The sequence below is a fragment of the Gigantopelta aegis genome, chromosome 3, assembly GCF_016097555.1.
Source record: "Gigantopelta aegis isolate Gae_Host chromosome 3, Gae_host_genome, whole genome shotgun sequence".
Lineage (NCBI taxonomy): Eukaryota > Metazoa > Mollusca > Gastropoda > Neomphalida > Peltospiridae > Gigantopelta > Gigantopelta aegis.
Window position 1 is genome coordinate 48099557 of NC_054701.1, and position 25754 is coordinate 48125310.

The following is a 25754-nucleotide window of genomic DNA, read 5'->3' on the forward strand; positions in this document are numbered from 1 at the left end:
TATGGGTTATTTAGTGCGATCCTGAAGTGGGGGAGCACGGCTCCCCATCACATTCCTATAATTCTGGACAATTCTGGATCCACAATAATTTACAGTGCGTTATTCTACCTATTATCACAAATAATGTACTTATTAAACATATTCTGTCTTGTACTTTGTGTTAGAAACAACAATCCTACATAGAAAAATGCAATATTATCATTTACTAAAAATAATAGATGATTTTTAAGATAATATCTTTTAAAATACATTTAAATTATGCAAATTAAAAGCATCTTTACACAGAAAATATCTCTTCCTTATTATATACTAAAAGGCAAAAGTTATTGTGACACACAAAAGACAAAGATAATTGATGATAAGTTTTTACTGCCGTGTATGAAACGTTATGACATGGAAAGAGAAATGCCCGAAGGTATGGAAACGAGCAATAGTTCATGAAAAGGGCGCACCTGCCATATGCAAATGAGCCACATCACTAGAGGGGGTCCAGAGCGAAGTTCACACAGTCAGTAGCGAGTGTGTCCACCTTGAGCACTGATACACGCCTGGCACCGTCATCTCATTGAGACCACTAAACGCTGAAGAAAGGGATGGTACGGGCTGTGAGGGTTGCTGGCTGGAACCTGTTTCACAGATTCGTGGTTCGGATCTATGTGTCTTGGCGAGGGACTGTCATGAGTGGTTGGCCGCTACGGGGACGGTCCCTGACCTGGTTGTTTTGTTGATATCGTTGCCATATAGTGTTTCTGTGGATGTTGAATTGATGTGCGACGTCACGCTGCGAGGTCCCAGATTCAAGCATCCCTATGACTCGCCATCTGTCATTTTCACTGAGGTGTAGCATGACGAAATTGCATCAAACAGTTCACTAATGGTGTTTTTCTGACTTCTGAATGTCTGGCCCTTTATGGTGAACACTGGACAGCATTTCTCCCGAATATTCTATGTTTCTTGCACAAAGCATGCAGTCGCTGCAACAACTGCTTGGTTGCATTTCTTTGAGCTGTTTCATGCACATTTTCTCTGGTTTACATCCATAAATCCATTCACAAATTTATTACACCAAACAATCCATGTCACAATAACTTTTGCGTTTGAGTATAGTATTACATTTAGAAAAAACGAAAGATTAAAAAATAGTACACGGACAATAAAGACAGTGATCCTAGCTATAAAAATATACAAATCTCCCCAATAAATATTAACCAGTAATAACAATATAAAAATATTAAAACATACTTTATATTTATAAAAACTTAATGAAAATGTAAATATAAAAATATGTTCTTGATCCAAATGCAGTCACTCAATGTGCTTGTGAATACAAAATAATTAATACATTGTAAGTCTAAGTATTGATCATGGGTGCTCCAAAATCATTGTTACTTGTCATCTTGGTGCAAAAGTTGTTTCAGGTAGAAGATGAGGTAAAACAGCTGAAAAAGAAGATATCAATATTATAATAATAGTAAAACTGGAACATACAATTCCGTAAACATTCACCTCACAACAAAATCATACAGATCCACAAACACCTCAACCAAGGCTGGCCATATCCAAACATTTTTAGTTGCTCGCCGAGCAAGTAACTCTCAAATTTCACTTGCCCACAAAAGATTAACTTGTCCCAAAACATAAGCAGTTTAAATAAAACATTTATTTCAATGAAAACAATGCAGTCTGCACTGCAGGCAGCTCCACACCTCTCCAGCAGCTCCCATCCTCCTTTCCTCTTCTTCATCATCTTCCTCATCATCTTCGAAAGGACCTGGCTCAAGATCTGACTCCTTGATCCAGCTGAGTGTGAGGAAGGATTCTCTGGTTCACTTGTAGCTGGGGGGAGGGGGGATGGGTGTTATAACGGATGAGTGTACCAAAGAGATTTTGTTTTTAAATATTAAAAAAAAAAAGTATACCCCTCTATTTTTCAGGATGAATTTTACTTGTAGAATGCGGGACATTGCATTTCATGCCATCTAATTTTCAAAATGTTCAGGGGGAATATACCCTTGTTTTTCCTTAGAAATTCCGACATTTGGCACTCTCGATGTGAGTCCGACACAAACTCAGTCAGAGACTACTTAGATCCCATTACAAATTTGCCTGCACGTGTGCCTACTCACTGTTCTTTAACATTCTGTCAATTAATTGTTAACTCATGTACATTTAATACACCAATCTAATTGGTAAACAAATGTGAAAATTTGCAGATGGACAACCTAATTTTGTAATACGGAACGCTACTACGTTAGTGAAAAACCGACCATGTGTTGGGAATTCCCTGACCTCATTTTACATCACACATGTGTTGCGTGAGCTTACATAGATAAAGCAAAAGCAAACTTTACAAAGAGTCTACTTATCCATTTTAGTAATGTGCTTGATCATAAATAAACATCTCAATATTAAAACATACACACCCACGAACATCTCAACACTAAAACATACACTTCCACAAACATCTCAACACTAAATCATACACTTCCAAAAACATCTCAACACTAAATCATACATATCTCAACACTAAATCATACACTTCCACAAACATCTCAACACTAAATCATACATATCTCAACACTAAATCATACAGTTCCACAAACACCTCAACTCTAAAACATACAGTTCCATTAACATCTCAACACTAAAACAGCTCTCTAAACTCACCATAGTACTAAAACATAGTTATCTAAATTCATGTCAAGACTAAAACTTAGTTATCTAAACACACTACAAAATAAAACACAATAATCTAAACTAAAACCACATTTATAAAACTAAAACACATTTATCGAAACTGTCTATAAATTTAAAATACATTTATTGAAACTCACCATAAAACTAAAACATGGTTATCTGCATTCACCATAACACTAAAACAAAATTATCTTAACTCGCCATAAAACCTAAAATACATTTATCTAAACTCATAATAAAACTAAGACAGTTATCTAAACTCACCATAAAACCAAGACAGTTACCTAAACTCACCATAAAACTAAAATACCGTTATCTAAACTCACCATAAAACTAAGACACCGTTATCTAAACTCACCATAACACTAAAAGACCGTTATCTAAACTCACCATAACACTAAAAGACTGTTATCTAAATTCACTATAACACTAAAATACAGTTATCTAAACTCACCATAACACTAAAATACAGTTATCTAAACTCACCAAAAACCTAAAATACAGTTATCTTAACTCGCCATAAAACTAAAAGACTGCTATCTAAACTGACCTCGACACTGAAACACACAACTCTTCCCACTGTAAGCACAGCGATTCCAGCCAGCTGCATCCAGACTGGCATCAGTAGCGTCTGAGTGAAGAAGTTCATCTCGTAACAATACAGCCATAGTGGGAGTATGTGGAGACTGCCGACAGCAAGGAAACCCATCGGTGTCTTGAAACCTTGCGGGAGAAAAAACAACATTATATTGCAGCAAAGCTTACATGAGTATGTGTACTTTGTGTCAAAACATTTCATGTAATCTGTCGTTCTGTCTGCAACTTTAATTTTACTTGAACCATCTGTCTGTTTCCTTGTCCACCCACCCATCCAACCATCCAACCATCCAACCATCACCGCCCGGCTACCTGCCCGCCCGCCAGCCATCTCTCTATTCCAACATTTTACACATCCAACATTTGTCCATCAATCCCCAATCTATTCACCGATTAATTCATTATTCTATCCTGTATATCCATCCATCATTCCATTTTGCATCCATTGATCCATCCCACATATCCACCCTCCAACCCAGAACCTACCTCCCCATCCATCCGTCTATCTATCCACCCATCCAACATTTCATTCATCCATCCATCCATCCACCCACCCTCCCACACATCCATCCATCCATCCATCCATCCATTCCACTATGAAATTGATTACCAAAAGAGAATAATAAATTAATGATGTGATGAATGAATGGGGGTGGGGGTGGATGGCCAATGTTGGGTGAGTGAGATGTTAAGGGATGGATGGATATAATGGACAGATGAATGAATGAACGAATAGATAGATGACCAGATGTTGGGGGTGTGAGATGTTTGAATAGAGAAATGAATAAATGGATGGATGGAGCGTTTGGTTATCTAGACTACTAATTTTAAAACAGGGTTTAATGCTAAAGATTATGTGGCAAAATGCAGAATATTTACTACCTGGTGATATGGATCAGGGAATCAAAACATAGAACGTATAATGCAGTAATATTACCATTGGCCATAACCATGACGACAATCTTAGGAAAGTCTTTCTCCGTCCGTTTCCAGTTCGGACCTTTTACATGTGTACTGAGGAATGTCATCCACTCGAACATAACTTCTAAATAGCCCCACTAAAATGAAAAACAACAACTAGTATATAGGGGCCGTTGAATTAAGTATATATGCAAAATCTGGCTTTTGATAACCCCCTCCCCCTTTTAATGTTTTATACAAAATACTAAGAATACATCCCCTTCTAAAAATTATGTAATGTTTATTAATACCCACCTCCCGCTTTACCTGTCATTGTCACATAATTTGACCAATATTATTGGATTTTCTGTTACAGTTTATTTGGTTTGTTATAAATACTTGATAGAAAATCATTTGTTAAAAAACCCAAATAGCAATGACTGGCTGCATTTTACTTAAGCCCCACATCACTACTTATCTGTAATAGCAAGACTGTAACTTGTTAAAAACATATTTACTATTTCTAACATGCTGCAAAACAATATTATAAAGTAACTTCTATTCTGGACCTGAATTAAAAAAGGGTTGTCTTCATCACCAGATATACAGTGGACTGTGTCAAAACTTAAAGGAGCTCAATCACGGATTTAGTGGGCCTTGTTTCTCTAAATATGCATTATAAATGAAACTTACATTCATTTGGAATACCAAACCTAGTTATTGTATGATCCAAAATATTTTAATTGAACTACGATCGAGGGGATTCCATGATACACTTCTTTTTTAAAATTTGGAACTCTTCTTGTGATGAGACATGAAAAATACGGAAAAACAGACTCGTAGTGATGAGGCTATATATACGACAACTGTATAGTGTATTTTTGGATTTTATATAAACGATCGCCATGTATAGAGAGTTGGCAATTGAGGGCCGGCTAAATACATGGCAAATAATAAAAAATATATTATATCATGACGAAAATAACCGCGAATACGCTGAAATAAAATAATAAACAGTCAGAACATGAACTCACCATTTATTATTATTATTATTATTAGGCGCGTGTGCAAATTATTTTGACTGGTTCGCAAAGTGGTATTTCAGTTTTAATGTATAGCGTAAAAAACCCAGTGTACTGTTGAATGTTTTGTCCTCCAAAGGTTGGCTAATTATTACTTAACCCAGTTGAATCCAGTTCTACGTGCAGGGACAAGTTCAGCCTGCCGTTTGTGCATGTGTGCACGCACGTTAATCCTGCATTTTTATAGCCAAAACTACTCCAGATAAAACACTGCCCCTCCACCCCAAAAAGGTAGTAGTAGGCTAATAATAATAATAATAATAGTAATAGTAGTAGTAGTAGTAATACCGTAATAGTAATAGGAATAATAATTGTGTATTATTATTATTATTATTACATGTATTATAATGTTGGTAAAATCACGTCGCAGTGTGGTGGAGTGGGTGGGGGCGGTTGTTACAAAAACATTACATAAATTTAGAGGGGAACTGGGAGTTGTCTCAGCTTAACTAGTAGCCTATAAAAAAAATGTATTTTGATTTTTATTGCCCCTTGCAATTTTGAGCATTTGAAATGTGATTAAATACAGCAAAATAACCTTTTAGTCATATTTATTTACGGTAAAATTAACTTTTTTTTACAAAATTTATGTAAGCAGCCTCAAAATTGCAATCAGTGAAAAATTATTAAGTTCAAGCCCTGTTGTTAGTTTGTGTACTGTCCGTAGTTAGTTTCTCTTTCAGTTAATCTACCTCAGCTGCTGATAATTTGTAATTGTTATTTTTATTTATTTATTTATTTATTTATTTATTCATCATTATTATGATTATGATTATTTATTTATTATTATTAATTTTTTGTTAGTACTGTAGGGACAATATGACGCTATTCATATATCTATGGAAAACGTACACAAAAGGGTCCGCTAAATTCATATACTCCCCCACCCACTCCCGTTCAGAAAATGCACTGTTTGTACAGTACTTAGTATGTATTCCTTCTGTTCCAGATGGTTCGGTAATATGGATCAATCAAATACATGTACTTATTTACGGCCTATATACATTTTTGCTGTGAATATAGCCAGCCCTCATTAATGGAGGCTATAGATACAGCCTTCGTATATATATATAGTCACATCGTATATAAACACCGTCTAGTTCAGAGTATTCTTTAAAAATGTAACAATTCCTATCCCAAGTCAGCTGTTATGGCATATTTTGTATAATAATGAATTTGACAAGGTGGAAAATTACGGTGTTTGTGATCCAGATGTTTAGAGTTTTTCGCGTACGACTAACGATAAATTTACCTATAGATGCAAAGTCGGGATTGTCGACGGTTAACATGCTTCTGTTACTAAAATAAATTAATGTATAAGCTTATTATCATTCAGTACATGTTTTTATTGTTTTTTAATAACTTATTTTAATTTTTTTCTTTTTTGTACTTACCCTACGTCGCAGAGGACGGTCAAGCGTTCTCGTTACACGAGCTTGGTAAATCGTTTTGGCACTGCGGTTATTCGGGGAATGCCCGTCACGTGACTCAAAATAATACATCACACCTCTGCTCTCCAAATAGCCGTTATTTTTCTCAGAATTATGGACCGTATCCATAATTAAATTATTTTGATAAAATATCAATAATAAGAGTGATATGGTGGTTATGTAGATAGTTCAATAAAGTACTTTTAGGTACAAATCAAATGTATATATTGTCATATAATACCTTGTTGGGTCAATAATTAGGTCAACCATCTGTGAGAGAGCGTGTTTAAGGGACTAGTGATTTTTCGCAAGCTGTTACACTGAATAGGACTGTGATCATATCAGTTTGGGTGGGGGGGGGGGGGGGGGGGGGGACATAGCCCAGTGGTAAAATGCTTGCTTGATGCGTGAACCATCGGTGGGCCTGTTGGGCTATTTCTCATTCCAGTAAGTGCACCACGACTGGTATATCAAAGGCCGTGGTATGTGCTATCCTGTCTGTGAGATAGTGCATATAAAAGATCCCTTGTTACTAATGGAAAAAATGTAGCGGGTTTCCTCTCTAAGACTATGTCGAAAATACCAAATGTTTGACAGCCAATAGCCGATGATAAATAAATCAATGTGCTCTAGTGATGTCCGAGTTGTTAAACAAAACAAACTTTAAACAAACAAGCATTTATACTAATTTACACAGATTCCATTATTTTTTTATGGACACCCTTCTCTTACAATACTTTATCAAAGCCATACTAATTACTTCAACTGTTAACAAAATCTGTACACAAATATTATAATTATTAAATAGTAATTTTATAAAGGGAAAGAATTAATGTTTTTTAAAGATAATATGTTCATATCTTCAGCTGGTGATTATTTTATAACAATGTTTCACTTTCACAAAGCACAAAAAATTTATTATGTAAAACTATCCTGATTTACACACATACTTACTGAGTACAGCCTACACCAAAGAAGTCCCCTGCCATACAGATCAATGACAACATCAAACTGAAAAAAAGAAATAATTTGACAAACTTTTATCCTTACTTTACTTGTGAGAGCAAAGTGGTATATTAAAATACAATCATATTCCATTTTTGTCTGATTTGCCCCCCTTGCCCCCCCCCCCCCCTGCCTCCCTCCCTCTCTCCCTCCCCCCCCCCCTCTCTCTCTCTCTCTCTCTCTCTCTCTCTCTCTCTCTCTCTCTCTCTCTCTCTCTCTCTCTCTCTCTCTCTCTCTCTCTCTCTCTCTCTCTCTCTCTCAGTACCGGCTCCCACCCATTGTGTTTTAACGACACACTCTTCTCTCTCAATAACCACTAACAACTAACCCACTGTCCTGGACAGACAGCCCAGATAGCAGAGGTATGTGCCCAGAACAGAGTGCTTGAACACAAATTGGATATAAGCACGAAAATGAGTTGAAATGAAATGAATGTAAAAGAAATAATGACAATCCTTAATTATTAGTTTATATACAGAATATATATATATATATAAATAAAAATAAAAATAAAAACACACGTTAAAAGTGCTTAATTGAGTGAAGATTAAATAATGAAATGTAGAGTCAAGAAAAGGATTGTTTGTTTAGTCAGACATCGGCACATATTGAAACTTCAGCTATTTGATGTCTAGATAACGAGAGAGGAAACCCACTGCTGTCACAAAAGCTACATCTGCCAAATTGTTACATGTTTTTGGTTTGTTGTATATGAACTTCTTCACCAACTGAAATGGAAAGAATAACCAATAGGTCCAGAGAGGCATATTAATCCTGCAAATCATCACATCTTATGCAAGAGCTCTACTGCGGCACTACCCCCAACCTCCATAACCTCTCAAAGCACAAAAAAACCTAACCCAACAATTATGTAACTTCAGCATTTACAAGCAACCCCCCTGCACCCGAAAAAAAGCCCCAACCCCTAAACTAAACTAAACAAAATAATTTTAAATTTAAAAAAAAATAATTACATAACCTGAACACAGCAAAGAAAACTATATAACATCTCTTACCCAAGCTCCAAAAGCTGAGGTTTGGTTTAATCTCCGAGCTACGATTCCATCAACAGCTAAAACAAGAAGGAAATTTTACTTATTAGTAAAACTCAATACAGTACTTAATAACAGACAATGCAAGTATATGAAATGCAAATTAATGAGTTAATGCATACCACCTATGTTTATGTAACAAATTAGAAATACACAGACTTAATTAATGAATTAACAAACTTCTGTTTTAGTTTTATAAACCTTCTAAGATTTGGTTTAAACATTTATTTTGCAATCAAACACAGCGGTTTGGGATTGGCCAATAGGCTGCTGCCTATAAGGCCTCTTCCTACATTTAACACATAGCCTACACATTTAGCACACCAAGCTAAAGTTAAAGTTTGTTTTATTTAACAACACTAGAGAACATTGATGTATTAATCATCGGCTATTGGACGTCAAACATTCGTCAATTTGACATATAGTCCCAGAAAGAAAACCCGAAAAATGTTTCCATCAGTAGCAAGGGATCTTTTATATGCACCATCCCACAGACAGATATGCCACAGCCTTTGATATGCCAGTCGTGGTGCACTGGCTGGAACGAGAAAAAGCTCAATGGGCTCACCGACGGGAATCGATCCCAGACAGACTGCGCATCAAGGGAGTACTTTACCACTGGGTTATGTCCCATTCCTTTTTTAGTACATCAAGATGATGAAAATGGAAAGAAAGAAAGAAATGTTTTATTTAACGACGCACTCAACACATTTTATTTACGGTTATATGGCGTCAGACATATGGTTAAGGACCACACAGGTTTTGAGAGGAAACCCGCTGTCGCCACTACATGGGCTACTCTTCCGATTGGCAGCAAGGGATCTTTTATTTGCGCTTCCCACAGGCAGGACAGCACAAACCATGGCCTTTGTTGAACCAGTTATGGATCACTGGTCGGTGCAAGTGATTTACACCTACCTATTGAGCCTTGCGGAGCACTCACTCAGGGTTTGGAGTCGGTATCTGGATTAAAAATCCCATGCCTCGACTGGGATCCGAACCCAGTACCTACCAGCCTGTAGACCGATGGCCTGCCACGACGGCACCGAGGCCGGTCTGATGAAAATGGATGAAATAAAAATATTTCGACTGTGGTTATTTCGAAGCAGGGCTAGCTCTGGGTAAGCAAAATATTTTGCCAGATTGTTTATTAAACTTCAAAAATTGCAGAAATCAACAGTTATTTTCTTTATAATGTCAATTATTCCATGAAATTATTTCATCAAATAAAAATAAAATTCACTAATTGCTTTTAAAATTCGCAACTGGTGAATTTGGCGAGTGCCAGAGCTAGCCCTGTTGAAGGATAGACAGAAAGATAGAAAAGAAAAGATGAGGAACAGGAAGAATGAAGGAAAGGACCAAACAGTCTTCTAGCATGGTATGGTATATAGTCCTTTTCTTTAGGTCTATATTTGAAAAATATAATTAATAATTATCAAAACTTACCATCTAGACTTATTGAAATGGCATACAAGATGACAAAGTGGAGAGGTTGGGTGTATAACACAAAGGCCAAACTTGCGAGGATGATCCGGATATAGCCTAACAAATAAATCACAACACACTTCTTAAAAATGTACATAATACAACATAAGATGAATATTTCAGTTATGCCATAGAAATACAAAAATATAAATCTCTTTCTCCTCCCCACCCAGATATATCTCATTTCACCCATTTTAAATATGCAAAATTTGAAAATAGTAGTCTTATTCCAACCAGTGATTTGAGACTAATATGCCAAAGGTGAAATGTTTTAATGTAATATATAAAACGACTACGGTACTCATGCCTTTAAACATCAGGTAAGCTGATGATGATCACACTCACGACTTAAGCCAGTTTAAAATATGCTGAGATGTCATTATAAACAAATATTCCTTTCTAGTCCCACAATCTTATTTCCAGGCCTGGTGCTTATAAAACTTTTAGAGTATAGACTCAAGACTCTTAATTGAGTCTGAGACAGTAACGTCATGGCAATGCTATACAAATTGCATGCGTGTGACGTCATTTGAAATTGAGTCTGGACTTTAAAAGTTATAAGCACAGGCCCTGTTCTTGAATAGGCTCTATTATTTTTAATTTGTTTGTATTAAAGTTGTTTTGGTTCATTTACATAAAGTTACCCCCCCCCCACCCCCCCCACCCCCCAAAAAAAAATAGAAGAAAAAAAGAAAGAAAGAAAACAGACAGAAAGAAGTTTATTAAGAGCAAATGTTTAAAATAAGATACTGTGGTAATATTAGTGGATGATAAAAATAAAATATTTTAATATAAGATTTATTTTCTTCTTATAAAAAACCATTCATCAAATCCCTTAAATAGTTTGTGATTCCCCATTTTCTTGAATGTAGATTAGTGAGGTAGCACACTTTAAAAAAATATTTATATCCAATTAAGGTTCACACACATTATCCTGGGCACACACCTGTTATCTGAGCTGTTAATCCAGGACAGTTGGTTAGTGGTTAGTGACAAAGACGTCGATGCAGTGGCCTTAAACCTACCCATTGAATCATTAAACTTTCTCTGGGTGAGAATCGGTACCAGGATACGAACCCAGTACCTATCAGTCTGATGGCTTAACAACTGCACAATAGAGCCACATGTCTGACATGGGTGCAAGTTCTGGCTGCTGTCAGATCTTCCGCCCATGTCCTGAGTGTGTTTATGTGCTCCTTATGTCAGTTTTAATAGCAAATGTTAACATTACCAGCATTACAAATTTATTTGGTACGTTGGTTTGTTTGTTTTGTTAAACGACACCACTAGAGCACATTGGTTTTTTAATCATCGGCTATGAATCTGTATGAAGACTGTATGAATCGCCTAGTGTTGTAGTGTTTTGCAGTTTGCCTGTATGGCGTGGGACCCAGAAATGGAAAAACTAACAGGTACGCATCATACAGTTAATGAAAATGCTCCAGAATTTATATCGAGATGGAGCTGCTTCTGTGGATCTTCACTAGGTAGGAGCAGCGCCGGATCCCAAGCCTTGAAGGGGTCCACCCTCTACTACTGAGGGAGACTCTGCACATGGGAGAGCCAGCATAAGGCAGAGTAGAGCTACTGGCTACAAAGATTCCACTGACACACTACAAATTATGCATTGGAATGCTGAAGGCATATACAAAAAGAAAGTAGAATTAACAAACTTTCTATGGGACAACAAAATAGACATCCTGTCTGAACAAAGAAAACCATTTCTTTATGAGAGGATATGAAACCTTCCGTCTAGACAGAGGACACAAGGGCAGACCCTGGTGCGCAACACCATTGCCGCTACTGAAACAACAAGCAAACTGGATGAGTCTGAACACATGACCATAAAGATCTACACCGACAAACCAATGAGCATCACAAACTTCTACTGCCCTAACACCAAGAAACTAAACCTAAGCACCATCCCAATCTCTAACAGATCATCTAGTGGTCAGAGACTTTAACAGCCATTCACTAAGCTGGGAATACCAAAAAATGGACAGCAGAGGACAAGATGTTGAAGAGTGGATGAAATTAATCTCATCCTAATCAACAATCATGATGATGAACCCAGTTACTATTCAAGAAGCAGAAAAAGTACACCAGACCTTGCAATGGCAACAGAAAACATCCAAAGGAAAGTAAAGAGAGAAGTAACCAAATAGCTCGGAGGAAGTGAACACAAACCCATCACTCTGACCCTAAAACAAATGCCCATTGCAGACAACAAACAGAAATCATCAAGCTGGAACTACAAGAAAGCAGACTGGGACCTCTATACAAGACTTTTTGAGCAAAACCTCTTCACACCCTTTCTAAACAACGATGTCAGACAAAATACCAAACAATTCAGAGTAACAATTCTGACTGCAGCCCGCAGATCCATACCAAGAGGCAGAAGACATAATTACGAACCATTCTGGAGTAAACACTTAAAAGAACTCCACCACACTGCAAGTGAGACTCGTGAGAAGATGGAAAATAACCCCACAGACTGCAACATCACAGAGCACAACAAAGCTCAAGCTATCTTCAAGAAGAAAAAACTCAAGCATATCTGAGAAAGCTGGAAAGAAAAGACCAAATCACTAAATCTTGAGAAAGACTCAACAAAACTCTGGAAGCTCACAAAATCACTGAACGAGGAGAATGATACAACACACAGAGGATGCACTGTAATAGAGGGAAATGGAAAAACATATACAGGAAAACATGCTGCAAATGTACTGGCTGAAGGTTTTGCTACTGAAAGCAAAATCACGATTCCAAGAGACCCACAAGCAGAAATCTGAAAGGAAATAAAAAAAGGAACTAGCTGTCGAAACCTTCCACCAGACATCATGACGAAAAGCTTTCAACCTTCAGAACTCAACCGAGCCATACAGAGTCTGAAAAAGAAAAAAATCACCAGGCCCTGATAAAATAACTAATGAACTCATCAAACATCTCGAAAGAACCAGACTGCTACAACTGTTTAGTCAGTCTTGGGAACAATCAGTCTTCCCTGAAGAATGGAAAGAAGCATAAATAATACCAATCCTGAAGAAAAAACCCAAAACAACAAAACCAGCTACAGACCAATAAGTCTCCCAAGTTGCACAGGGAAAACCATGGAAAAAATTATTAATGCTAGACTTCTCTACTACCTTGAAGCAAATCACCTGCTCGATGACAGTCAATCAGGATTCAGAAAAATTAAAAGTACTGATGACCAAGTCACATATCTAGCCCAGGATATCGAGGATGCCTTCCTAGAGAAAGAAAAAGTACTTGCCACCTTCTTTGACCTGACAAAGGCATTCGACAAAGTCTGGAAGGAAGGATTACTTCTCAAACTCACAAGAATGGGAATCCAGGGAAACATGTACAACTGGATCAAAAACTTCTTGACCAGAAGACATGAAAGAGTCAAGCTACATGGTAACAAAAGCAAACTGGTTCACTTACAAGGTGTTCCACAAGGATGAGTAATATCCCCATCACTATTTATCATCTTTATCAACGACTTACCAAACCAACTTTCTCCATTTATCCACCGGCCATTCCATGCAGTTGACCTAGCCATCTGGACCCGAGCAGAATACACTAGAACTGTAGCCATTCGTATACAAGAAGCAACCAATGCAGTTAGCAAATGGGCCAGAAACTGGGGAGTTGAAATCAACAAGAACAAAATGGCAACAACTCTCTTCTCACTCTCCACCAAGCCTGAAAAGTACAAAATCACCCTAGAAGATACCTGCCTACCACAGAACGATACCCCGACTTATCTGGGAATCACATTTGACAAGCGCCTTACATGGGTACCTCACATTGAGAACACACAGAAAAAAGCACTTCTCAAATTAAGGACATCAAAACACTTAAACAAGTATACAGTGGCAATGTACACCCTGTTATGGAATATGGATCATCCACCTTTGCAACTGCAGCCAAATCAAACACACAACATCTACAAAAAATCCAGAATATGGGTCTCCATAACATCAGTGGAGGAATGCGAAGCACACCAATCAATGCCATGGAATCAATGTCTGGTCTGCACAGCCTACTTGAGAGAAGAAAAGAAAAGGTACTTATACATGCAAAGAAATACAAGAAACTAGAAACGCACCCAATGAACCAGAAAATACAAGATCCAAATATCAACAGATTTAAGCACAGTAGCTTCAAACACCTATCAAAACAGCTTTCAAATGAAAATCAAGACACCATCTCCAGAAACCAAGACCTCACCATCTGCCTGAACATCCCTGGCATTGAAACAAAAGCGCACCAATCAGTGTAGGCACAGAACAGAAAGCAATGACACTTGAACACCTAAGTACTCACTATCCAACAGAGCACTGGATTCATGTCTACTCAGACGGATCATCACAAGGTGCAGTCCGAAATGGAGGGGCTGGTGCACACATCCAATATATGGACGGAACAACTAAGTCACTATCAGCCCCAACAGGCCAGCTATCAACAAACTACAGATTTGGGGCCTAATTCACAAAGGTCTCTTAGGCTCTGTTAGACAACAAAGCATCCTCTTTGCAAGTCTTTTAGCATTGCACTGCGAGATCGCAAAGTTGCGAGAGTTTAGTAAATTAGGCCCCTGAGCAACAAGCAGCCACTCAAGCAATGTCTCTTCTCATAAAACAAGCCATATCAAACACTAACATCGTCTTCCTCATCGACTGCAAATCAGTACTTCAATCAGTCCAAAATGAGTCCCAAGATAATGCCACCAGAAATTTCAAACACCAGCTCAGCATCATATCCAGAACCAACAATGCTGCACTTCAATGGATTCCAGCACACTGTGGAATCACAGGAAACGAGTCTGCAGATAAACTAGCCAAACAAGCATCTGAATGTCCACAACATCATCACAGGATGGTATAGCCATAAAATCTGTTTATACTATAATACAATCCAGAGTTTATTACTGCGCATTTCCCCCATTTTTTAATGTTGAAATAGACCAACAAGTTCGCCTATTGGATAAATAGTCTCGCCCGATATTTTTAGAATTTTTATGCTCCCGAATAACACTATAAAAGGCGAAGAGTAATTGGTCGATATTTAAATTGTTATTTATAGATGAAATGTCACCTGGACATGGGATTCCACGCAATGCTGTTAGATCTACTGGTAGACCCAATAGAGTTAATTTTTGTCAGATTGTTCAAACTGAGCACAGGGCACTGCAGACTCGGTCCACATCTCTATAAACTCAAAGTGGTAACAACACCTCACTGACACTGTAACATTGAACCCCAAACTCCTGAGCATGTACTGCAAAAATTTCCAACATATGACAGTATCAGAGAAAACATCTGGCCAGAACAATCGGTAAAACAATTTGGGGCAAAAGAGACGACCTGCTGCTGACTGTGGAGTTCAGGAAGGCATAAACTGAACACAGATGTCAAACATGGCAATTTTGACAGTCATAGAAGAAACCAGATATATTTTTGCATTAGTAGCAAGGGATGTTTTATATGCACCATCCCACAGGCAGGATAGCACATACCACAGCATTTGTGGTGCACTGGCTGAAACGAGAAATAACCCAATAGGCCCACCGACGGGGATCACATATAACGACTAACATATTTTTATTAGTTGCCCTAAGTTGGTGATTTTTACTGTTTTTTAATGACCATTTTAGAATTTATAAAACAACAACATTTTATATTTTATTTTTCACGGCGGATGTATCAGATTGGCAGGAAAAACCATGGACAACCACTGGCTAGCCGCTAGACTGATTTTTTGGCGCTTAATGTAAAATGAATGTGATATGATAGAACAAGATAGTACCAGTTGACCACAGCCTTCATCGCACGAATCCCGGAAATACATTCGGAAATATCCGTAGATAACCAGTAGAGGTCATCAACATCCCAAGATATCGGCTTTAGGCTAAAAGCAAGGTACATCTCTGCAGATGTCCTACTTACCAATTATATTTGGAGCATAAAATAAAATATCCAAACCCATTCTTCATCTTCGCATATAAACACCAGATATAAATATATGCGAAGTCACGTTCTCAAATGACAGTCATTCGGAAACACTCGGTGAGGCACCTCGGCCGATTACGAATTGATCCGATGATATTTGAATAAGACGAACTCGCGTATTTGAGCGTTCTTCGTGAGTAAAAATAAAAGTGTTTTTGTGTGACGACACCCCTAGAGCACATTGATTTATTAATAATGGACTATTAGATGTCAAACATTTTGTAATTTTGACATATACTCCGAGATAAAGCCGCAATAATTGTTCATTAGTAGGTCAGGTGGACATTTAGAGTACACTGTTATAGCGCACGCCTGTCATGGGCGCAGGTATCGACTTCCGCTGGCTCCTTCTTCTAGGACAGGAAAGGGTGGGGGTGGGGGAAGAGGGGCTATTGATTTTTTTTTTAAAGATCCAAAAGGAAATAGGTTGCGTAATTTTGTGAGGTAATTTTGAGGCATAATTTGGAACGGTTTATCAAAATTCAATTGGAGCTATTTGATTGTTTTGACTTAGCCGAAATTTAGCTCTTCTTCCGTTAGTAGCAAACAGGGATTTGTGATATGCACCATTCCACAGACAGGATAGCACATACCACGGTTTTTGATATACCAGTCGTGGTGCGCTGACTGGAACAAGAAATAGCCTAACGGGCCAACCGACGGGGATCAATTCTAGACCGACAGCGAATCACACGAGCGCTTTATCATTGGACTATGTCCCGCCCAACTTCGTGAGTATGTTGTTTGTTTTGTTTAACGACATAACTGGAACACATTGATTAATTAATCATCGGCTATTGGATGTGAAACATTAGGTAAATCGGACACGTAGTCATCAGAGGAAACCCTTTACATTTTTACTAATGCAGCAAGGGATCTTTTATAGGCCTATGTACTTTCCCAGGCAGGAAAACACATACCACGGCTTTTGTCCAGTTGTGGTGCACTGTTTGGAAAGAGAAAAAGAACCCCAATCAGTTCCATGGATCCACTAAGTTGGTTCGATCCTACGACGCATATCGGCTTAATGTCGGCAACCGACAGCGGACCGCTTCCGTACGGACGAGCAAAAAAGACTGCGGGCCGACATCGGCAACCGACAGCGGGCCAACGATTCAGTCGACGATGGGCCATCGATGGCCCAATGTAAAAGGTCTGCTGGGATGCACTTCAAGGGAGCACCTCAACCGACTGAGCTAAATCCCGCCTATCTTCGTGAATAAAGAAGGAAGAAAATGTTTTATTTAACGACGCACTCAACACATTGTATTTACAGTAATATGGCGTCAGACATATGGTTAAATACCACACAGACACTGAGAGAGGAAACCCGCTGTCGCCACTTCATGGACTACTCTTTTCGATTAGCAGCAAGGGATCTTTTATATGCATCATCCCACAGACAGGCTAGTACATACCACGACCTTTGACATATCAGTCGTGGTGCACTGGCTGGAACGAGAAATAGCCCAATGGGCCCGCCAATGGGGATCGATCCCACACCGACCGCGCACCGAGCGAGCGCTGTACCACTGGGCTACGGGCCTCACAAAGTGTCTCATACATAGATAATAACGCACTGGATTGTATGTATGTATGTATGTATGTATATATGTATGTATGTATGTCAGGGTTGAAAATTAACATGGAAACCATGGTCGCCAGCAGGGCCAGTTAAAGAAAAATCTTACTGGCCCTTCTCAAATTCAACTAACCCTCCAATTAACACATTGAAATTTAACCGCACGGCCAAAATCAAAACTAGAATGTTCTTTACAAGTTGAATAATAACCATGTGCTCACTGTATATAGTCTGTTTGCTTCAAAAGGAAACCGATAAATTGGCATGTAACCTCATAATGAATAAAGTTAAAATTAATATAAAAACATGTTCTTAAGTTTTAAACCCATACCAACTCAAATAAAAAAAATTGAAAAACAAAAACAAGTCCAGTATAAATAAAAATGTTTCTTTACAAATTGCCATCACATTATACAGATTAATTCTCATTTTTAATACAGGGGTGAATACAAAATGCTAGAACTGCTAAGGTATGCAGTTTGACTTGCTAGTACAATTTTTTTTTTATAATAATGCAGTACAAAGAGAATATAGGTAGAACTGTGCGTGCTTTAGTATACAATAGTCTGGGGTGGCAGTCCTCTTTCTCGCGGTGCAAGAGGAATGAAATAAACTGACGATGCACGAGGAGATAAAATCTCCAGAAAAAAAAGAATTTCTTCGGGAGTGGCTGCCCTCCTATAGACGAAGCACACACGTGTGCGTTTAATTTGGATATTGTAAATGCTACAATAGTAAGCTACTAATAAAATAAATATCTAAAGAAAAATAAATCTGTACAAAAAGTCCCAACATTTTACCAAAATATACTATATACTTAGTTATGTCTTCTGCTGCCAGATCTGTAGTTCGCGCCAACACAGACGCTGTATGTTTTGTTACATTCGATTCACTTTCAGTGTCTTTCTTTTTTAACTGGTACCATATTCGCCAGACCGATGGTCGCTCAACGGACTACCTTTATAAAATTCTTAGTCGCCCATACCCAATAAAGGTCGTCACGGGCGACTGCTAATTTTCAACCCCGTGCCGTTGCTGGGACTCGAACCTGTGACCCGCAAATTGCAGACTAACCACGATGCGCTCTGAGCTATGTATGTATGATTTTATAAAATTTAATACAGTTTAAAAAAAAAGGTTTGATTGGGGGCATGGCCCCCGTGACTCCCCCACCCCCAACCCGGCTACGCCACTGTTTGTGCCCTTGAAAAACGAAAGTCTGATCATTGTACTATACATAGCAGCTTCCACAGAAAAGCGATGTATCTCACGAAGTGAACTTTATTATTTTATAAGTCACACGTTGTCTGTTCGTGGATTACAAACTTGTAGCCATGCAGTAAAGTGCCAGTATTACTCCTGCTACTAAGACGTCACACTCGAAGATAGTCTTGACACAAGCGACCTTCACCCCAATGTATACCTTTAAGGGCAAGGTTACTATTACTTACCAATATGGCGACAATATCAGCCTCAGGTGTAGATAGAATAACGTATATTTTTATCATATTTATCACGTCTTTCGTGTTTGTTTTGTGTATCCCAAATGTCCGGATGAAGCATGAAATAGACACGAGATCATATCACCACTACGATGATTTAACATCACTTTTACAAAATATCGTTAAAAAATACCCCACCTTGACAAAACTTCATAAAGTTGGAACAAGCGTTGATAATCGCAATTTATGGGCAATCCAAATTACAGATAACATAAATGTTGTAGAACCAGGAGAACCAATGTTTAAATATGTTGGTAATATGCATGGCAATGAAGCTGTCAGTCGAGAGGTTTTAATATATTTAATTCAGTATTTATTGGACGAATATGGAAAGGATGACAGAATTACAAAAATCGTAAATTCAACCAATATTTATATCATGCCTTCTATGGATCCTGACGGATTTGAAAACTCCGAAGTTGGAGATTGTACAGGTGTTCAAGGAAGAACAAATCAGCACCTAGTTGATCTCAATCGTAATTTTCCTGATCAGTTCTTTGATAAAATCCCCAAACCTGAACCTGAATCGAAAGTGATGATGGAATGGATACAACAAAACAAATTTGTACTCTCAGCCAACCTTCATGGAGGCAGTGTGGTTGCTAGCTATCCATTTGATGATTCCAAACTTCATGTGGACAAGGTAGACAGTAAATCACCTGATGATAATGTCTTTAGACTCTTAGCTCATACATATGCTAACAGCCATTTGACAATGCACACGGGAAATCATTGCAGTGACCATTTCGAAGGTGACCATGGCATTACCAATGGAGCTCATTGGTATGATGTACCAGGTAAAACTTAATCTTGTTGATACATGTACTTTTTAGGCTAATTTCTTGTTAGTATCTACATTCATTTTAATGTGTAACACTGCTTGACTGTATTAATTTAAAAAAAATTTAATGTGACTCTTTTAAAATGTGCGGGTATAAGCCTTGTCTGCCCATCCTGGTTTTGATGGCTCTAGTTATAGAAAAAAAAGAAAGTAAGGAATGTTTTATTTAATGACGCACTCAACACATTTTATTTATGGTTATATGGTGTCAGACATATGGTTAAGGACCACACAGATTTTGAGAGGAAACCCGCTGTCGCCACTACATGGGCTAGTCTTTCCGATTAGCAGCAAGGGATCTTTTATTTGCGCTTCCCACAGGCAGGATAGCACAAACCATGGCCTTTGTTGAACCAGTTATGGATCACTGGTCGGTGCAAGTGGTTTACACCTACTCATTGAGCCTTGCGGAGCACTCACTCAGGGTTTGGAGTCGGTATCTGGATTAAAAATCCCATGCCTCAACTGGGATCTGAACCCAGTACCTACCAGCCTCTAGACTGATGGCCTAACCACGATGCCACTGAGGCCGGTACCAATTATAGAAGGTTTGAAAAAAAGGTGTGATTGCCCCCTGCCCGAATCCCAGCTGTGCCTGTGTATCAAAGGCTGTTCTAGATATGTCTGTATGCTATCATATGTTGTAAAGTACACATGCATGGCTCGACATTAGCAGTAGCCCGAGGTGTTTTGGCTACTCATTTGTTGCTCGGGCTACCAGGTGTCTAAACCCAGTAGTCTACTGGGCTACTAGTACTAGATTATTTTTTTTTCATCCAGTTACTCCACAATCAAGACGCTTAAACACCTAAAACAAACCCTCACCTAAACGATTTTGCTTTCTTCACTCTCTTTTTTTAATTTATTAAAATTATGGGGCTACCAATTTTTACTGAGGGCTACCAGATTTTATAACTGGTGGGCTACCACTGAAAAAGTTATGGTCAAGACCTGCACATGCAGTGTTTCTGCCAGAAAGAAATTTTTGGGTATAGCGCTATGGAATTGAATGCATCCACAGTCAACAAGGGTTATGGAGGACCTCAACAAGAAAGAAAATTGGTTAAGTTTAGGGTTAGGGTTAAGAAAATCATACAATAATGATAAGAGTAATAAATTTTGTCAAAAAGTTAACTAAAAAATAAAAAAATCTGCAAAAAGATTTGGGTATGGCACCATACCTGTTTTACCCTCTGGCAGAAGCCCTAACATGTATAAACATTAAAATACCCTTTGGTGCTACATCTTGTACCTGGCTGTGAAATTCAAAAAGACTAATGTGGTTTTTAAAATTGTTGTGTATCATTTATTGATGTTACCCAACTGTTAAAATATATAAATTAATAGAAAAAATATGACCCTGGAGATAAAAACTTTAATTTTGACATTTTTGACTATTGATAATATCCATTCACAATGCGACAGATTCACTGACATGCTAATTGTGTTAACATCACTCTGATTTTGTCTTTTAAACTAGGTGGAATGCAAGACTTCAATTACCTTCACAGCAACTGTTTTGAAATCACCCTGGAACTGTCTTGCTGCAAGTATCCCCAACCAACACAGTTGGCACAGGAGTGGGAAAACAACAAGCCAGCTCTTCTAGCTTACCTTGAAAAGGTGATACTTGTAGTGTTTTGCCATTTCCACATCCATCATTTGACATTTTCGCCCCAAATCCACTCCAGTAGACAGGTTATATCATATTGGTACACAGTGAACATGTATAAGCTATATAACAAATGGCACAGGTTATAAAGACACAAAAGATTTCTTAAGAAGTGTGATGAATTTTACTTGAACATTAAATAAACAATGACCATCAGATCGAAACCTATAGCATGAAATACTTGTACCAGTGTACAGTAGTGACCAACACATTTTGTTTTAGCTTTATGTGTACCATTGGTCACTGAATATACTATATTTGGCATGCTCCAATACTAAAGGTGTGCTTAAAGTATGAATGATTATATACAGTGGCCTTCATTTGTGACGTCTTCATAAATTGTAACTATTAAAATCCTTTTAGAAAAATCATTAATGGTGATATTAACCTAGAAATATATTAAGGTTGACGGCAGTCACTTTTCGGACCCTTTTTTTGGCATTGTACACAATAAATAAAACATATTCAACAGTAATTTTTTGATATAATATATTTGACAAAATGTACTTTTTATTTCTTTCATCTTTTGAAACTTAAAAGTAATATTTTGTCTAGAGTTATAAAAAAATAAAAATATACTGACCTGTAAACAGAGTTGTCTGCTTGTCAGAGAAATTTTACAGGGGTCAAATTTAGTAGACAAGTTTTTATTTTAATGTAGCGAAGCATTGTAATAATATAGCTAATTTTGAATTTGAATGACATCAGTATCTAATGACATTACTTTGCATCTCTTTATGATAACCATAAACTGAGTACATGACGTTTCCGTTTTAAGAATACTGGAAACATGCCAATGCAAAATTGCTATTGAATTAAAAAAAATTGAACATTACTACCTGAATGTGTTTGAAGAAAATCTTGTGATTAAAAAATTGTACCTTTTACGAAATATAGATTTCAAGTGAAATTATGGTAAGATATGCTATATTTATTGTGTACAGCCAAAATAATGGTGCGAAAAGTGACTGTCGTCGACCTTAGTCATAACATACAAATATAGGACACATTATTTCAAAATCGTAGGTAAAAGGATGTTGGGGCACATAATTTCGTCCCTAGTATTGGTTTTTTTAGAAACGTGCGTGAATTATATAAATTTATATAACTGGTGAGTAACCTAAATCTAACACGCTTGTACTGTACTTCTCTACTACATTGATGTTTAAACAAACAGATTTTGTAATAATGTACCTTAATGTATTTTACACTTTGACTAAAAATCAGTCTACAACATTTTTCGAATATTGATAAAGTTTCAGTGATCCTGAAGTTTTCTACATTTAATTTTAAAATTTACCACTTTACCACTTGACCCATTGATGATTTGTGTAAATAACCAATATATACAAACAGAATGATGGTTTGTGTGAAATATTGTTTCCTATATTAGACCAAAACTTATAATTGTGTTATATATTTGCCATCAAAATATTGCCATAAATGAACATTGCTCTTTCTGTTATTAGGTGCATATTGGAGTAAAAGGTTTTGTACATGATGCAAGTACTGGTAAAGGTATTGAAAATGCTGTTATCTCGGTGGAAGGTATTGAACATAATATCAGCACAGCTCAGTTTGGAGACTACTGGAGACTTCTGGTTCCTGGAAAATACTCCATATCTGCGCACACTCCTGGGTAAAGATTACAAATTTTGTATGTGTTATGCATGAGATCCTCTGGAATGGTTTACAACATGTATACGTACTAGGGTAGGCCAGATTCAAAAAAAAAAAAAAAAAAAAAATATATATATATATATATATATATATATATTTTAATAATGCATGATTCTTTAACTGCTTCTTGATGGACAACTGTATCATATATTCATAATATATACCCAAAAGAGTTAACAGAATTGGGGATAAAGACCTGGAATTATTACATTTTGCAAAACGTGATTTAAAGTAAAAAAAAAAGTCAGAAAGTGGCTGTTAAAAAGTTTCTCTCAACCACCAGCTCATTTGGTCATCAAAACCTAAAACCTTTAAATAGATTTTAAACTTTTTTAAGTGTTTAGAATGATATAAAATTTTATGAATTTTATTTCAGTTATGAATCATTGACTCATCGAGATGTTGATGTACCAGAGGGACCAGGAGTCAGCCTTGATTTTAAATTGAAAAAGAGAAGTGTTCCACCTTCACCCAATACAAAGTTTGTTTTTTCATCACTTGTAAAATGACTACCGTAGAACAGTAGATTTAGATTGACATGTTTTCTTTTTGTCTTTTTCTTAAAATGCTGAGGATTCCTAGATCACTTTCAATAATTTAGTTATTATTAATTAAATTAAGTGAATTCAAAACCACTGTAGTTTTAGCACCATGATAGGACCCCCTTCCCCTTCCCCCTAAACTTATATAAGAATGTTTGTATAATTGATGACACTAATTTGTTAGTTGTCTATTGTTGATGAGTTAAACGTTATTTATTATTAAAATTTTGAGTCATAAACATTTTAGATATTTATTGCTATTAAGTTATAGCGTTTTCCCATACCACAAGCCCGATATAAACCCAGGATTCTCAACGACAATGAGCATATCTTGAATTTATTTAATTATAAATTTTAGGCACCTTTGTCCTGGAAAATGTTGTTCAGACTTCATTTGGTTAAGCTCTCTCTCACAATTTGGAGTCTTGACAGTTTAAGTTTTGAAATGTATTAAACACATACTGCTTTCTTTGTGTAAAACTGTTATACATGGCAATAAAAAACATGAAATTCTTCACTGAAGTCAGTTTATAGGTATTTAACATACTATAAGTTTCATTTTCTTAAATTCAATACATTTAACCTCATTCTGTTATTTGAGCCAGACGTAGCCCAGTGGTAAAGCACTCACTTGATGCGTGGTCGGTTTGGGATCGATCCCTGTCAGTGGTCCCATTGGGCTATTTCTCGCTTCAGCCAGTGCACCACGACTGGTACATCAAAGGTCGTGGTATGTGCTATCCTGTCTATGGTATGGTGCATATAAAAGATCCCTTACTGCAAATCGAAAAGAGTAGCTCATGAAGTGGCAACAGCAGGTTTCCTCCCTCAATATCTCTGTGGTTGTCACGGGGATCCTATAATACCCGTAACTGAATAAAACACGATTATCCAAATATCTCTCCTAACTGTATATCTATTAGATCTCTCTGTATCGGGCAGTGTATACCCGAGTGGCTCGGCTCTAGGTATAAACAGAGATACGATCTTATATAAAGTATATGTAATATAGCACGTTTAGTTCACTAGAAAACACAACAAAACACAATACACTTTGGAATCTGTATTAACCTTACGCTGACAAATATATTTGCCGCAGTTAATTACTTACAACAACAATAATAATAACAACCCAGAACTAATCACTTTATTAGTTAATCACTAGGTGTGTAGTTTACACAATATTCTAATCACTTCACCGTGACACAACACCCACACGTGTGATAATTGAGAAACGCTTCCAGGGGAACTTAATTAATAAAGGAATTACAACTCTATTCCTACTTGGTTAATTTTTAATTAACCCTTAACTACTCATTCAGTAACCTTGTAATACAGAATTAATACTGGTACCTATCACAATAAAGACAATAACATACAGTTTACCTAGGTCCTCTAGGATGACCGGCTAAGCTTTATATTTTTAGAACAGTGAAGCCTACAATTTATTTCGTCAGTTACCGGAAACACTGTCTAAATAATATTGGTATAATACAGTATTAAAATATTTAAAGTCACATCAATCACATCAAGGTTATACAACAGAGCAGAAATAATATTTACCAAGTCCAAATGGACTAACGTTCCCTGGAAGCCTTCCAATATGTTTCTCCCCGATAAATCTAAATCCTAGCTATTTATTACAAAAATCCGAATATCGCCTGGGG

The 25754-nt window shown here is 37.1% G+C and overlaps 2 protein-coding genes across 2 annotated transcripts in view; one reads left to right on the forward strand and one right to left on the reverse strand.

Moving 5' to 3' along the window:
• Positions 1-984: 984 nt before the first annotated feature.
• On the reverse strand, positions 985-16320 carry LOC121390603 (CDP-diacylglycerol--inositol 3-phosphatidyltransferase 1-like). The gene is made up of 7 exons (XM_041522465.1): positions 16206-16320; positions 10213-10308; positions 8728-8783; positions 7661-7717; positions 4232-4352; positions 3248-3420; positions 985-1439 (listed from the first exon to the last, which is right to left on the reverse strand). The coding sequence occupies exons 1-7, from the start codon at positions 16243-16245 to the stop codon at positions 1386-1388; spliced, it is 597 nt and encodes a 198-aa protein (XP_041378399.1). The 5' UTR covers positions 16246-16320; the 3' UTR covers positions 985-1385.
• A 2980-nt stretch (positions 16321-19300) lies between these two features.
• LOC121368157 (carboxypeptidase D-like) overlaps positions 19301-25754 on the forward strand; it is a 38019-nt gene continuing 31565 nt past the window's right edge. Inside the window, exons 1-4 of the mRNA XM_041492767.1 lie at positions 19301-20149; positions 21674-21816; positions 23335-23504; positions 23922-24026. Coding sequence (XP_041348701.1) covers positions 19306-20149; positions 21674-21816; positions 23335-23504; positions 23922-24026 — 1262 coding nt within the window. The 5' untranslated portion in view covers positions 19301-19305. The remainder of the gene's footprint in view (positions 20150-21673; positions 21817-23334; positions 23505-23921; positions 24027-25754) is intronic.